General features: G+C 46.9%; 1 protein-coding gene across 3 annotated transcripts in view; it reads left to right on the top strand.

Annotated features, from left to right (window-relative positions):
• LOC115201556 (proteasome activator complex subunit 4B) overlaps nt 1-15,896 on the top strand; it is an 81,625-nt gene that overhangs the window by 58,455 nt on the left and 7,274 nt on the right. For all 3 annotated transcript variants that reach the window (XM_029765298.1, XM_029765297.1, XM_029765299.1), the window contains 19 exons: nt 168-322; nt 542-604; nt 743-838; nt 1,068-1,199; nt 1,462-1,671; nt 2,077-2,207; nt 2,429-2,482; nt 2,775-2,904; nt 3,194-3,275; nt 5,404-5,627; nt 5,972-6,097; nt 6,376-6,528; nt 6,889-6,993; nt 7,258-7,349; nt 7,730-7,861; nt 8,835-9,043; nt 9,390-9,475; nt 9,575-9,703; nt 11,814-11,969. In XM_029765298.1, the coding sequence (XP_029621158.1) occupies nt 168-322; nt 542-604; nt 743-838; nt 1,068-1,199; nt 1,462-1,671; nt 2,077-2,207; nt 2,429-2,482; nt 2,775-2,904; nt 3,194-3,275; nt 5,404-5,627; nt 5,972-6,097; nt 6,376-6,528; nt 6,889-6,993; nt 7,258-7,349; nt 7,730-7,861; nt 8,835-9,043; nt 9,390-9,475; nt 9,575-9,703; nt 11,814-11,969 (2,465 nt within the window). The remainder of the gene's footprint in view (nt 1-167; nt 323-541; nt 605-742; nt 839-1,067; nt 1,200-1,461; nt 1,672-2,076; nt 2,208-2,428; nt 2,483-2,774; nt 2,905-3,193; nt 3,276-5,403; nt 5,628-5,971; nt 6,098-6,375; nt 6,529-6,888; nt 6,994-7,257; nt 7,350-7,729; nt 7,862-8,834; nt 9,044-9,389; nt 9,476-9,574; nt 9,704-11,813; nt 11,970-15,896) is intronic.

Below are 15,896 nucleotides of genomic sequence, written 5' to 3'. Positions count from 1 at the left end.
AGAAAGTGTAAACCTGTCCAGATCATTTCCCTTCCTAGAAGTGTCATGTTTTTTTAAATTGCTTTGTGTCCACCACCTTATGACGCTCTTCACATATTAAGATTGAATAAACCTTCTCTAAAACATATCCAGATCATGGAATGGATTGTTCTGTTTTATTTCCTCAGATCACATTCTGGAGCACTCAGAGGACGACACCAAGTCTCTGTTCTCCATCATCAAGATCATCAGTGACCTGCTGCACTTCAAAGGCTCCCACAAACAAGAGTTTGACTCTCGCTGGAAGAGCTTCAACCTGGTCAAGAAGTCCATGGAGAACAGGGTGAGAGAGATGGCTAGAACACCATACTGGAGCCATGGCTGAGGTTGTGGTGGAACTCCCAAATTAAGTTGTATTTCTCAAGTGAATGAATGCTGGTCGTTCACAGCACCCACATACTTATCTGACATATCTTTTGTAAGAGTTGAGTTTTGCATTTTTTTATTGATTCTGGTGCTGACCCGTAATCACTTACTCATTTGTCTTCTAATATACCTACAGCTTCACGGCAGGAAGCAGCACATCCGAGCCCTGCTAATCGACAGAGTCATGCTACAGCACGAGGTAGGGTCTCTCTCCCTCCTCTCTTCTCTTTCTGCCCTCTCTCTGTTCTGTCCATTCTCATGTGTCTGCTGCTGTCATGGAAGAATGTGTGTGTTTACCCCAGGTTGTAACCTAGCTGCTGTGTTTTGTGTTGTCCAGCTGCGTAAGCTAACAGTGGAGGGGTGTGAGTACAGGAGTATCCACCAGGAACTGATGCGGGATCTGCTGCGGCTCTCTACCAGCACCTACAGTCAGGTTAGCTCAGTTCACTACCACACATGTTTGTTTTAGTAGCTCCAGCAGGTAAACAAAACATTACTGTGGTGAGAGAGATGATTTATCAATTTTGGCTTCTTTTCCTTGATTCCTCTCTCCTCGCCACCTCAACACATTCATCTCCTCTGATGTTTTTTGAGGAGGCGGCGAGGAGACAGGATGCAAGGCATCAAACATTTGAGGGTATGTACCTTGTGTGTCCCTCCAGGTGCGTAGCCGGGCTCAGAGTGTGCTGTTCACAGCTCTGGGGACCTATAACTTCTGCTGCAGGGACCTGATCCCCCGTGTGCTGGAGTTCCTGGAGCCAGACCGCTCCGACGTCACACAGCAGCAATTCAAAGTACGACTGGCCTGTCTCTGTCCTGTCTCTCTCTTATCTTGACCACAAACACTCCCCTACCTCATCCACACACACATACACATGGTCTAGGCTGGTTATTGCAGATTGATTATTGATATTAATTGATCAATCGATTGATTGACTGACTAAATGACTGACTGACTGGATGGTGTAAATCGAGAAATGGAATATAACTTTGAGTCCTCATATTCGCCATCCTTCATTATTTTCCTCATCCTCCCCCTGTCTCTTCTCTCTCCAGGGTGCCTTGTACTGTCTCTTGGGGAACCACAGTGGGGTGTGCCTGGCCAACCTGCACGACTGGGACTGCATCACCCTGACCTGGCCTGCCATCGTCCGCTCAGGACTCAGCTCAGCTATGTCCCTGGAGAAGCCCTCCATCGTCCGCCTGTTTGACGACCTCGCTGACAAGGTCCACCGCCAATACGAGACCATTGGCATCGACTTTGCTGTAAGATACCCTTCCTGCTTTTCCACTGGTGGAAATTGTCATTGCTACCATCTAGTTGTGAATGGTTTGTAATGACGTAATTTCAACTTGATCTGATTGTAAACTGAAAGTAAGGATGTCATTTCAATCAACTTAGCCCGCTGGCTTTACTCTCAACTCTTTTTTTTCAATGAATGACAAAATGTATATACTATTGCCTGTTCGGCGTATAGAAGTACGGTGTGACATAAGCCTTCGAGAGTAAAGCTTTGTGACTGAATAGGCTTCAAACATGTCTCTGAAGTTCAATCTACAGGTCATCTATATATTCGTGTGCTTGGCCTGAGATGACCTGTCTTTACCTCCACTATATATCCCATCATATATAATAATTTATGATTAAACTAAATGTTATCTCTCTTGTAGATCCCGTCAGAATGTTGTGCGGTGGCGGTGCAGCTCCAGACCTCCGGTGTTCCTCAGGACCCTGTCCCCTCAGACCAAGAAGAAGCAGAGGGCCTCAGGAAGCAGGCGGAGAAGAACCTCGACTCAGTTCAGTAAGTACCAGAGGAAGAGCTTTCTCTGCTAATGAATAAACACTACAATGCTGTTGATGAACTGTACACAAAATCTTCAAATTACAGTCCTATTGGTGTCTTATTGCAGTCTAGCAAAGGTCTGCCGTTCCTGTTGTTAAACTCATTTCTCAGTTATGTCTACAGTATAATGTCCCCAGTAAAAGCCACTTTACAAGCTACTACTGGTCTGTCTCCCTCAGGAAATATGAGAGCCTGGTTGGTGAACTTCTGGACTGCCTCAACGACAGAAACATGTAGGTTCACCTTGTCTCAATGACTGAAACAAGCATAGAAATGTATTGTGTTTAACAGATATGATAGTCTGTGGTATAGAACAAGGGAATCATGTCTGCTCTGTTCCTTACGTTTCTAACTGCAACATTTTCAACTTCCTATTCATCAGTGCACTCTGTAGCAAAACGTTGCGCAACGGAAACCATTTACATCATGTTGTACAAAGATTTTCTACTAATGAATACGACCCCGGTAGTACCTCCCTTCACTCCGTCTCAAAACGTTTTTCACCCGCTGCTCTGTATGTTGCAGGCCCTGGAAGTTTGAGCACAATGCCATTGGATTCCTGTCTCTGTTGCTGAGAGATGACCACCCTCTCCCCTCCCCTGCTGTCCTGTTCTTTGTCAAGAGCCTCAACCACGACTCCCTCCTGGTCCGCAAGGTGGGCGCTGCCACACAACCACTATCCATACACACACACACACATGGGCTAAACACAGAATCACTAACGGACAGACCCAGTCATGCATTCAGTTTCATTCACTACATTGAGAGAAAATCTATTTTGCATGAGAACTCTTCAAGATGGCAGCAGTCAACAACGTTACAGTAAATGTGAATTTGTGTGAGAAACTTTATCTTCAAACATCAGCCATGTATGCATAATCCTCGTTATAGTGTTTCATTTTAAGATATAGAAACATTTTTTTTTTGTTTATTTCCCCCACTAGTTGGCGATATCAGCAGTGGCAGGGATCATGAAGCAACTCAAGAGGCCGCATAAAAAAGTACCAGTCAGCCCCAACGAGCTCTGTAAGTAAACACTCTCGAGTTGCACTTCCTGTCTCCTCGCTCACTAGTCCCCTTATCTGTGTTTAAATAGTATTTGTTTCAAGCTGTACTTGATTGGGCTTGCTCTGGTGCAATGGAACCAAAGGAATAGTCCCAAAATTGCAAACCCTTTCTGTTAACTCGAAATGACACAATGACAAGGTTCCAGTTTAACAAAGTTTACTATACTGTATGAACACACTACAAGGTAGCCATTCCACTCTCGGCTAGGTCCATCAACCACAAGACTCCCTGCGCAGGCGCACTCTTGACTGAGTGATAGCCCCGTAATAATAGAAATGTAGGGATACTTAAAACATGAACTTAACACTTTCCATCTGGCACTTCAGGTAGGCTCTATAAAATTATTTCAATCAAATGTATTTATAAAGCCCTTTTTACATCAGCAGTGCTGATACAGAAACCCAGCCTAAACCCCCAAACAGCAAGCAATGCAGATATGTAGAAGCACCTACAGTACCTGTCAAAAATGTATTTATTTTTACATTTTAGACTAATAGTGAAGACATCAAAACTATGAAATAACACATGGAATCATGTAGTAACCAAAAAAGGTGTTAAACAAATCAAAATAGTTTTGATTTGAAATTCTTCAAAGTAGCCACACTTTGCCTTGATGACAGCTTTGCACACTCTTGGCATTCTTTCAACCAGCTTCATGAGGTCAGTCAATCTGGAAAATGTCGATAACTTTTCTTCAAGTGCAGTCGTAAAAACCAAGTGCTTTGATGAAACCGGCTCTCATGAGGACCGCCACAGGAAAAGAAGACCCAGAGTTACCTCTGCTGCAGAGGATAAGTTCATTAATTACCAGCCAAAGAAATTGCAGCCCAAATAAATGCTTCACAGAGTTCAAGTAACAGACACATCTCAACATCAACTGTTCAGAGGAGACTGCGTGAATCAGGCCTTCATGGTCGATTTGTTGCAAAGAAACCACTACTAAAGGATACCAATAAGAAGAAGAGACTTGCTTGGGCAAAGAAACACCGTCAATGGACATTAAACTGGTGGAAATATGTCCTTTGGTCTGATGAGTCTAAATTTTAGGTTTTTGGTTCCAACCGCCGTGTCTTTGTGAGACAGAGTAGGTGAATGGATGATCTGCTCATGTGTGGTTCCCACTGTGAAGCATGGAGGTGGTGGTGTGGGGGTGCTTTGCTAGTAACACGCTCAGTGATTTATTTAGATTTCAAGGCACACTTAACCAGCATGGCTACCACAGCATTCTGCAGCGACACGACCATCCCATCTGGTTTGCGCTTAGTGGGACGGTGATTTGTTTTTCAACAGGACAATGACCCAAAACACACCTCCAGGCTGTGTAAGGGCTATTTGACAAAGAAGGAGAGTGATGGAGTGCTGCATCAGATGACCTGGCCTCCACAATCACCCGACCTCAACCCAATTGAGATGGTTTGGGAAGAGTTGGACCGCAGAGTGAAGGAAAAGCAGCCAACAAGTCCTCAGTATATGTGGGAACTCCTTCAAGACTGTTGGAAAATGATTCCTCATGAAGCTGGTTGAGAGAATGCCAAGAGTGGCTACTTTGAAGAATCTAAAATATATTTTGATTTAACACTTTTTGGTTACTACATGATTCCATATGTGTTTCATAGTTTTGATGTCTTCACTATTATTTTACAATGTAGAAAATAGTACAAATAAAGAGAAACCCTTGAATGAGTAGGTGTGTCAACTTTTTCACTGGTACTGTATTTGAAAGTAAACAAATACTATTTGACCCCAGGTCTGATTCTAACAGCTATACAGCATGTATCTCAACACCTCTCTCCTCTCCTGCTGGTATGATAGCAGGAGACAGGCCTGATAACCAGTGGCCCAGTATAACAGTATGGTCCTCACTGCCTCTCTCCCTCTACCAGGTGGTTTAAAGGAGCCGGCTGGTATGATGGCAGGAGACAGGCCTGATGACCAGTGGCCCAGTATAACAGTATGGTCCTCACTGCCTCTCTCCCTCTACCAGGTGGTCTAAAGGAGCTGGCTGGTATGATAGCAGGAGACAGGCCTGATGACCAGTGGCTCCAGTATAACAGTATGGTCCTCACTGCCTCTCTCCCTCTACCAGGTGGTCTAAAGGAGCCAGCTGGTATGATAGCAGGAGACAGGCCTGATAACCAGTGGCTCCAGTATAACAGTAGCAGTCTGCCTCGTACCCAGCAGGACTGGGAGGGCTGTACATTCGTAGAGAAGACCCACTGGGGATACTACAGCTGGCCACAGAAACTCATGATGTACTCTCCCTCTGAGGAGCAGCCCAAACAAGGACTGACCAGAGAGGAGATGACAGAGGTGAGGAGATGACACGCGCACGCACACACACACACACACACACACACACACACACACAATGGCCACAGTCCAATTCGCCACCCTTGTCCCGAAGTGTATACTTGGACACTCCTCCCTGATTGATGTGAAATGAATGTATTAGTGTAAGGAATATGGTGGAAACTCCCTCCAGCCATGCACGCTTTTAAATGTATGAGCAGGAGTGAACAAGTGCACACTTCTGGCTGAAGGTTAGAGAATCAGAATGCAGTCTCTCACTCTTTGAAAACGCTATATAACATCCTCTGCTGTAAAATGTGATATCTCCGGTCCACTGTAATAAGTTTCTTCTTCTCTCCTTCCAGCGAGAGCAGATCATCTACGACCACTTTTCAGACCCAGTGTTCATCAACCAGCTGATTGAATTCCTCTCTCTGGAGGATCGGAAGGGCAAGGACAAGTTCAGCCCCCGCAGGTTCTGCCTTTTCAAGGTGAGGGGGAGAGCGATCAGGATTTAAGACCCTCCCAATCTGAGATATTTCCTGAACCTTCATTAATACCTTGTTCTCTATCCCGCCTCTTGTTCAAAACATCGGAGGACGTGAGTTCCTTAATAGTCTATTCGCTTCCGTCTGACGTTTTGAAAAGGTGACTGCAAGGAACGAGGTTGTGAGGAACGAGGGAAGGATAAACCCAGGAGGGTTTTATTTGTAAGCCAAATCTTTAGGCTTCCGTAACACTGTCTTACTGCCACTCCTCTATCTTTCAGGGTCTCTTCCGTAACTTCAACGATGCCTTTCTGCCCGTGCTGAAACCACACATGGAGCGTCTGGTGGCCGACACACACGAGAGCAAACAGCGCTGTGTGGCAGAGATCACTTCTGGACTGATCAGAGGCAGCAAGCACTGGAGCTTCGGCAAGGTAGGAACGAACACACACACTCTCTGGAGCTACGGCAAGGTAGGAACGAACACACACACCACACTCTGGAGCTACGGCAAGGTCGGAACGAACACACACACACTCTGGAGCTACGGCAAGGTCGGAACGAGCACACACACACACACACACACACACACTGGAGCTACGGCAAGGTAGGAGAGATACATACACCATGGTCAAATGCGCGCGCACACACCAGACTCATAATCAGTACTTTACATTTCTCCACTTGCCAGGCAAATAAGAATGTGTGTGTATATCTGACTTACCTGGATAAATACAAGTTAAATATTTTTGAAGTTCTTGACCTTTGACTCTGGACCTGTGTTCCCCTCGCAGGTTGAGAGTCTGTGGGAGCTCTTGTGTCCTCTGCTCCGTACAGCACTGAACAACATCACTGTAGAGACCTACGCTGACTGGGGCACCTGCATCGCCACTGCCTGTGTAAGCCTCGAGCCCTCATCTCATTCAGCAGTCCATTTCTTTCAGCTTCTTTCTCAATCAGTAGTTCCTCCATTCCCGATTGCATCCTATCTCCTTGCTTCTTTCTCAAAACGCATTAGAGGAGAAGGCCAGAACGGGAAGGACCTTGGATCTTCTCTTCCAATGCATTTAATGAGGCGAGGAGTGAGGAAAGACTGTCCCATCTGACATGATTCTGTTTCCCTGCATCCACATCTTTCACCTTTGTGTGTTTGTGTGGTACAGGAGAGCAGAGACCCCAGGAAGCTCCACTGGCTGTTTGAGATGCTGATGGAATCTCTAGTCAACGGGGAGGGGGGATCCTTCGTAGATGCCTGGTGAATAGAAACTTTACCAACCCTTGAACTGTCAGATAGACAGATCTCTGTACAGTCTTTCTCCTAGATTATGAACTGTCAGATAGACAGATCTCTCTCCTCCCTCTCTCTCTCTCCTCTCTCTCTCCTCCCTCTCTCTCTCTCTCCTCCCTCTCTCTCTCTCTCTCCTCCCTCTCCTAGATTATGTTCCATGCACACGCAAAGGCCCCCAAAGCAACATTCAGGCTCTTGTCAATTGAAACCAATAAAAACTGAACTCTTTTAGGTGGTGGTGGTGGGTGGGGGGAAAAAGAGCTAGGCAGTGTCCCCCCACATGTACAACGGTAGGTAGGGGAAACACTTTATTTTTGTGTTAGTGTGTATAACTCTCCTCTCTCCAGTCGTCTGTATGTGCTGCAGGGAGGCCTGGCTCAGCAGGAGTGGAGAGTCCCTGAGCTGCTCCACAGACTGCTGCAGTACCTAGAGCCCAAACTCACACAGGTCTACAAGAACGTCCGCGAGCGCATCGGCAGGTAGGACCTCTCTTACATCCATTGACAGAACACTGATGCAGTATTTTAAAAGTATACTATCGATATACTTTTCAAATGGCGTATTTCCACTAAGACTTATCCCAGTGTTTTACCCAAAAGGCTGACTTGTTTCCACCTCCACTGCCTGGCCCCAGGTTCTCACTGAGCCATGTTCCTGCTCTGACTTGGAGCTAAGGCCCTGGCCTCTGGTACTTTTCATCTGGCATTTACTTAACAATGGCTGACTGTGAACATGGATGGAATACCTTCCATGGTTAACAACTAGTCACAACAAACTGTCTTGATGATGCAGAGGTTGTTTATTCTGCTCTTCACAAGTCCTGTGTCAGCCCTGGCTATATGGAAACACAGTTCCCAAAAAATAACACTAGAGCCTACGTAATCATAATCACTGGCAACATGCTGGTGGTGTAATGGTCCCTCCTCTCTCGCCCTCCTCTCTCGCCCTCCTCTCTCGCCCTCCTCTCTCGCCCTCCTCTCTCGCCCTCCTCTCTCGCCCTCCTCTCTCGCCCTCCTCTCTCCCTCTCCTCCCTCCCTCTCCTCCCTCCCTCTCCTCCCTCCCTCTCCTCCCTCCCTCTCTCTCTCTCTCTCTCTCCTCCCTCTCTCTCTCTCTCTCTCTCCTCCCTCTCCTCCCTCTCTCTCTCTGTCCTCCCTCTCTCTCTCTGTCCTCCCTCTCTCTCTCTGTCCTCCCTCTCTCTCTCTCTCCTCCCTCCCCTCCCTCTCCTCCCTCCCCTCTGTCCTCCCTCTCTCTCTCTCTCTCCTCCCTCTCTCCCTCTCTCTCTCTCTCTCTCTCTCTCTCTCTCCTCCCTCTCTCTCTCTGTCCTCCCTCTCTCTCTCTGTCCTCCCTCTCTCTCTCTCTCCTCCCTCCCCTCCCTCTCCTCCCTCCCTCTGTCCTTCCCTTCTCTGTCCGTCCTCTCTCTGTCCGTCCATCCCTCCTCTCTCTCTTCCCCAGCGTCCTCACCTACATCTTCATGATAGACGTCAACCTGCCGTATACCCAGCCCACAGCCTCGCCTCGCATCAAAGAGTTCACAGAGCGGGTACTGCTGCGCCTCAAACCCCTGATGGAGGGGGACGAGGAGATCCAGAACCACGTGGTAGAAGAGAACGTGGAGGGGGAGCAGGACGAGAGGACACAGGCAATCAAACTACTGAAGACAGGTACGACCCCTAACACAGGCCATCAAACTACTGGAGACAGGTACGACCCCTAACACAGGCCATCAAACTACTGGAGACAGGTACGACCCCTAACACAGGCCATCAAACTACTGGAGACAGGTACGACCCCTAACACAGGCCATCAAACTACTGAAGAGAGGTAAGAGAACAGAGGATAGGGAGAGCGAGAGCATATTGATGATGATAAACCCAGTTGTAAAGCAAAAGAAAAGTCTCTGCACATCTAAGATCAATGCACATTTGTCATTTTAATGTGTCAACCTTTTGGTTACAATGACCTTTGTCAGAGCATACAATGTAGTAAAGGTTTTCTATTTGTTTCCAGTACTCAAGTGGCTGATGGCCAGTGCTGGACGCTCCTTCTCCACGGCTGTTCCAGAGCAGCTCCAGTTGCTGCCACTGCTGTTCAAGGTGGGTGTGTCAAGGAAGGAAGACACCTGGAGAGGAACCAGACTCAAAGGGGGAGGCCTATCCCTAATCCCTCTTCACTCTCCTCTCTTCCTGTTGTAGATCGCTCCGGTGGAGAATGATGACAGTTATGATGAGCTGAAGAGGGACGCTAAGACCTGTCTGTCTCTGATGTCCCAGGGACTGCTCTACACAGAGCAGATACCACTGGTCCTACTGGCCCTGCAAGAGGTAGGGACACTCATGCTCTGCAGGTGGTAGGTGACCACACACCCACGTGCACTCAGTGTGGGAAGTGAGTCACTGGGCCATGCGCCTTTCATTTCTGACACACACACTTTTTCCACATTTTGTTACATCACAGCCTTATTCTAAAAGGGATTAAATAAAAAATCCTCAGCAATCTACAATACCCCATAATGACAAAGCAAAAACAACAGTTTTTTTTTTTTTTTTTTTGTGCCTCGACACAATCCTGTCTTGTAACTCTACGGACAATTCTTTCGACCTCATGGCTTGGTTTTTGCTCTGACATGCACTGTCAACTGTGGGGCCTTATATAGACAGGGGGGTGCCTTTCCAAATCATGTCCAATCAATAGAATTTACCAGGTGGACTCCAATGAAGTTGTAGAAACATCTCAAGGATGATCAATGGAAACAGGATGCACCTGAGCTCAATTTCAAGTCTCTTAGCAAAGGGTCTGAATACTTATGTAAATAAGGTATTTAAGTTTCTTTTTAATACATTTGCAAAAATGTCTAAACCTGTTTTCACTTCGTCACTATGGGGTGTTGTGTGTAGATTGCTGAGGATTTTGTTTTTGTAATCAATTTTAGAATAAAGCTGTAACAAAATGTGGAAAAAGTCAAGGTCTGAATGCTACCTGACGGCACTGTAATTAAACCACTAGGCCTATAGGCTATACCTACGCTGCGTTGTATGCTTCTTGAGTAAATCTGAGCAGGAAAAAACATTGTAGGCTATTCCATTCAAACAACTAGACCCTACGCACACATTGTAATCAAATTCCAAATCTTAATTGGTGCATTTCAAACTTCTTTTGTGATGTGCAGCCGGGAACAAGTTCCGTATGATGGCGAGTGGTGGGGTCGAGAAATCAGATTTGAAGGATCCGCCATCATTGTTTAAATCTCCAGTTTGGGAACGTTTTGGCTTTCCAATAGAATCAAAAATGTATTGAACTTTGTAGGATATCAACGAAATTGATTTATTAGACCATTCCATTAATTTGACAAAGATAATAAGACATGCATAAGTGATTCAAATTTTCCTTCAACTTTCTGAAGTGGCAACAGCGTGTGAATTCCCCCGTCTGTATGCGCATCTGCTACTTTGTAGCCGTTAGCGATTATGCTAATGACTACTGTCTTCTAGTAGATGGAAAGGCTCTTCCAAAAACCTACAAAGTAGTCTATGCTGACCTGGCAGAATGTTATCAGGATTAGTTACATCAATTCAGGGGTGATTTGTTCAGCAAACTCTGCAATCACGTGTGCTACAGAAACAACGCTAACCAAGCAAGGCTCTTGCTGGTGCGCACCTACATTGCTTTATTTAACTAGGCAAGTCCGTTAAGTACAAATTCTTATTTACAATGACGGCCTACCAAAAGGCCTCCTGCGGGGACGGGGCTGGGATAAAAATTTTTATAAAATATAGGACAAAACACACATCACGACAAGAGAGACAACACAAACTACATAAAGAGAGACCTAAGACAACAACATAGCAAGGCAGCAACACATAACAACACAGCATGGTAGAAACACATGACAACAACATGGTAGCAGCACAAAACATGTTACAAACATTATTGGGCACAGACAACAGCACAAAGGGCAAGAAGGTAGACAATACATCACACGAAACAGCCACAACTGTCAGTAAGAGTTTTCAGTCAAATTCAAGTTCAAGGGTATCTAAATATATTATTATATTATAATATTATGAATATTTATTTTCACCAGACCACAAAAATGGTCTCCTGATGGGGTTGAAGCATTGTGGGCTTAGAACCTCCAATTGTGTTGTTTTTCTGTTAAAGAAGTTTGATTTTGAGACTGAACCTGAAAAACAGGTAAAAATCTGAAAGTGGAATAACTGAATTAGGGGCTAAGTAAAACATGTTATAGGGCCCGACATTATATCGCTCATCTATTCCTTTCTTAGTTTTGCATGTTTTACCCCCAACAATGTAACCTGCTGTACCGAAACCGAACCGTGACCCCAAAACCTCAGATGTGTACCAAACCGTGGGTTTGGTGAACCTTTACACCCACGGTTGTTGTTTTGTAATTAACATTCTGTTACGTTCCAGATAGCGGGCAGCAGTTCGTGGCATGCTCGCTACACGGTGCTGACATATCTACAGATCATGGTCTTCTACAACCTGTTCACCTTTCTGAGCGACCAGGGAGCCGTCAACGACGTCAGAGCACTGGTCATACGCCTGCTGGAGGACGAGCAGCTAGAGGTAACACACACACACACACACACACACACACACACACACACACACACACACACACACACAGACGTATACTGCATGCACAGACACACACACACATACTGTACACACACACATACTGTACGCACACAGACATGTACTGTACACACACACACAGACATGTACTGTACACACACACACACACACACAGACATGTACTGTGCACACACACACACAGACATGTACTGTACGCACACACAGGAAATGAATGTAGAAAAGGAGTTGAACAGGCATGAGTGGATGATCATTATACGGAACAAAGACATGGATATGTAGACTGTTTAATGCCAGATAACATCATGGCTGAAAGAGCGGGGACATAGCAGTGTGGGGAGGTAGGCCTATTGGTTACAGATCACATTGTGTAATTTCTGAGCAATCTGTCACAGAGGGTGGGGGGGTGCTCACAGGCCCTTTCCTCCGTTTTACAGTTCTATGTATGTAGGGATTAGGCACTCTTCCTCGCTCTGTCTACCTCCTCTTTCTCCCCCTCTGGTCCCTCTCTCACTTGTTGCTATGGAAACCACTGGCTGCAGGTGTATTCTGTTTCTATGTGGAGGAGATTAAGGGGGAGGGGGTGAACAGATGGATTTAGCCATTTCTGTCTTTCTATCCAACTGTCCTCTAGGGAGGGCTGTAACGATTATGGAATTTTAGGTAACGATTAATTGTCATGCAAATGGACATGGTAATTGTAGTAAAGGTTTTTTTTAATGGTATGTTTTGAGATTATAATGCATCTTTGAAAATTAACTACGTCTAAAAAAAGAATAATAATAATGATTTTGCCGACCTTGGAACTTTTGAAAATGAACCTTCTCCTCACTACCGTGTCGTTCTGCTCGTAAAATGATAACCAACTTTGCCCACTTAATGTCAAAACAGAAGAACTGCTATTGGGTAAACTATTTAGTTGAAGTTGAATCCAGCCTTCTCCTAAAATGAGTGTATTAAGACGATTATGACAACAACAAAATGAGTTCACGGTTATTGTCCGTAATTACACCAGCCTTCCTCTGGAGCCTAATATATTGACTTTCCTTGGCTGCTTGACACCTCTCGTTGCTAGGTGACATAAATTGGTTCACTCAATCAGTGACAGGATTGGGTTTAATACTGTTGTGTAAACGTTGGACCGTGAGTGTGTCTGTTTAATAACATACATATACTGATCAGGAGCTGCGAAGTCACATGGATACAATTTATTCATAATTATTTTCTAACGACAAGTCCAGCAACACAAAAGGCCTGATGCTGGTTGCAGCTGTAGATTCCTCTTCCCCAGCCCACCATACAGTACACAGCCTCTGACCACCTCTTCCCCAGCCCACCGTACAGTACACAGCCTCTGACCTCCTCTTCCCCAGCCCACCATACAGTACACAGCCTCTGACCACCTCTTCCCCAGCCCACCGTACAGTACACAGCCTCTGACCTCCTCTTCCCCAGCCCACCGTACAGTACACAGCCTCTGACCACCTCTTCCCCAGCCCACCGTACAGTACACAGCCTCTGACCTCTTCCCCAGCCCACCATACAGTACACAGCCTCTGACCTCCTCTTCCCCAGCCCACCGTACAGTACACAGCCTCTGACCTCCTCTTCCCCAGCCCACCGTACAGTACACAGCCTCTGACCACCTCTTCCCCAGCCCACCATACAGTACACAGCCTCTGACCACCTCTTCCCCAGCCCACCGTACAGTACACAGCCTCTGACCTCTTCCCCAGCCCACCGTACAGTACACAGCCTCTGACCTCCTCTTCCCCAGCCCACCGTACAGTACACAGCCTCTGACCTCTTCCCCAGCCCACCGTACAGTACACAGCCTCTGACCTCCTCTTCCCCAGCCCACCGTACAGTACACAGCCTCTGACCTCCTCTTCCCAGCCCACCGTACAGTACACAGCCTCTGACCTCCTCTTCCCAGCCCACCATACAGTACACAGCCTCTGACACCTCTTCCCCAGCCCACCGTACAGTACACAGCCTCTGACCTCCTCTTCCCAGCCCACCGTACAGTACACAGCCTCTGACACCTCTTCCCCAGCCCACCGTACAGTACACAGCCTCTGACCTCTTCCCCAGCCCACCGTACAGTACACAGCCTCTGACCTCTTCCCCAGCCCACCGTACAGTACACAGCCTCTGACCTCCTCTTCCCCAGCCCACCGTACAGTACACAGCCTCTGACCTCCTCTTCCCCAGCCCACCGTACAGTACACAGCCTCTGACCTCTTCCCCAGCCCACCGTACAGTACACAGCCTCTGACCTCCTCCCCAGCCCACCGTACAGTACACAGCCTCTGACCTCCTCTTCCCCAGCCCACCGTACAGTACACAGCCTCTGACCACCTCTTCCCCAGCCCACCGTACAGTACACAGCCTCTGACCTCTTCCCCAGCCCACCGTACAGTACACAGCCTCTGACCTCCTCTTCCCCAGCCCACCGTACAGTACACAGCCTCTGACCACCTCTTCCCCAGCCCACCGTACAGTACACAGCCTCTGACCACCTCTTCCCCAGCCCACCGTACAGTACACAGCCTCTGACCTCCTCTTCCCCAGCCCACCGTACAGTACACAGCCTCTGACCACCTCTTCCCCAGCCCACCGTACAGTACACAGCCTCTGACCTCCTCTTCCCCAGCCCACCGTACAGTACACAGCCTAGCTACAAAACAGCCCTGAGCCTTTGTGCGCTCAATGGTGAGACTGAATCACTCAAAGAACTCCAGTCTCCCTGTTCTGTTTTCTCTCTCTAGCTCCATCTAAATTATTCCTTCTGTGATTCCTCGCTTCCCATCTCCTTGCCAACAGTGTTGTTGAAGGTCCAAGGTTACTCCCCTTAAGACCTTCTCCAATGCATTTTGAGGAGGCGGCGAGGAGGAGAATTTGGATAGAGCTTCTGAGTTGAGCCGTGGTAGTCAGTACAGACTGGGCCACCCAGCTCCATACAGTTTAAGTCGGAAGTTTACAGTGAGGGGGAAAAAGTATTTGATCCCCTGCTGATTTTGTACGTTTGCCCGCTGACAAAGAAATGATCAGTCTATAATTTTAATGGTAGGTTTATTTGAACAGTGACAGACAGAATAACAACAAAAAAATCCAGAAAAACGCATGTCAAAAATGTTAGAAATTGATTTGCATTTTAATGAGGGAAATAAGTATTTGACCCCTCTGCAAAACATGACTTAATACTTGGTGGCAAAACCCTTGTTGGCAATCAGAGGTCAGACGTTTCTTGTAGTTGGCCACCAGGTTTGCACACATTTCAGGAGGGATTTTGTCCCACTCCTCTTTGCAGATCTTCTCCAAGTCATTAAGGTTTCGAGGCTGACGTTTGGTAACTCGAACCTGCAGCTCCCTCCACAGATTTTCTATGGGATTAAGGTCTGGAGACTGGCTAGGCCACTCCAGGACCTTAATGTGCTTCTTCTTTAGCCCCTCTTTTGTTGCCTTGGCCGTGTGTTTTGGGTCATTGTCATGCTGGAACACCCATCCACGACCCATTTTCAATGCCCTGGCTGAGGGAAGGAGGTTTGATGGTACATGGCCCCGTCCATCGTCCCTTTGATGCGGTGAAGTTGTCCTGGCCCCTTCGCAGAAAAACACCCCCAAAGCATAATGTTTCCACCTCCATGTTTGACGGTGGGGATGGTGTTCTTGGGGTCATAGGCAGCATTCCTCCTCCTCCAAACACGGCGAGTTGAGTTGATGCCAAAGAGCTCCATTTTGGTCTCATCTGACCACAACACTTTCATCCAGTTGTCCTCTGAATCATTCAGGTGTTCATTGGCAAACTTCAGACGGGCATGTATATGTGCTTTCTTGAGCAGGGGGACCTTGCGGGCGCTGCAGGATTTCAGTCCTTCACGGCGTAGTGTGTTACTA

This window comes from Salmo trutta, chromosome 10 (assembly GCF_901001165.1).
Source record: "Salmo trutta chromosome 10, fSalTru1.1, whole genome shotgun sequence".
NCBI lineage: Eukaryota > Metazoa > Chordata > Actinopteri > Salmoniformes > Salmonidae > Salmo > Salmo trutta.
This window is presented reverse-complemented; position numbering and strand designations above follow the sequence as displayed.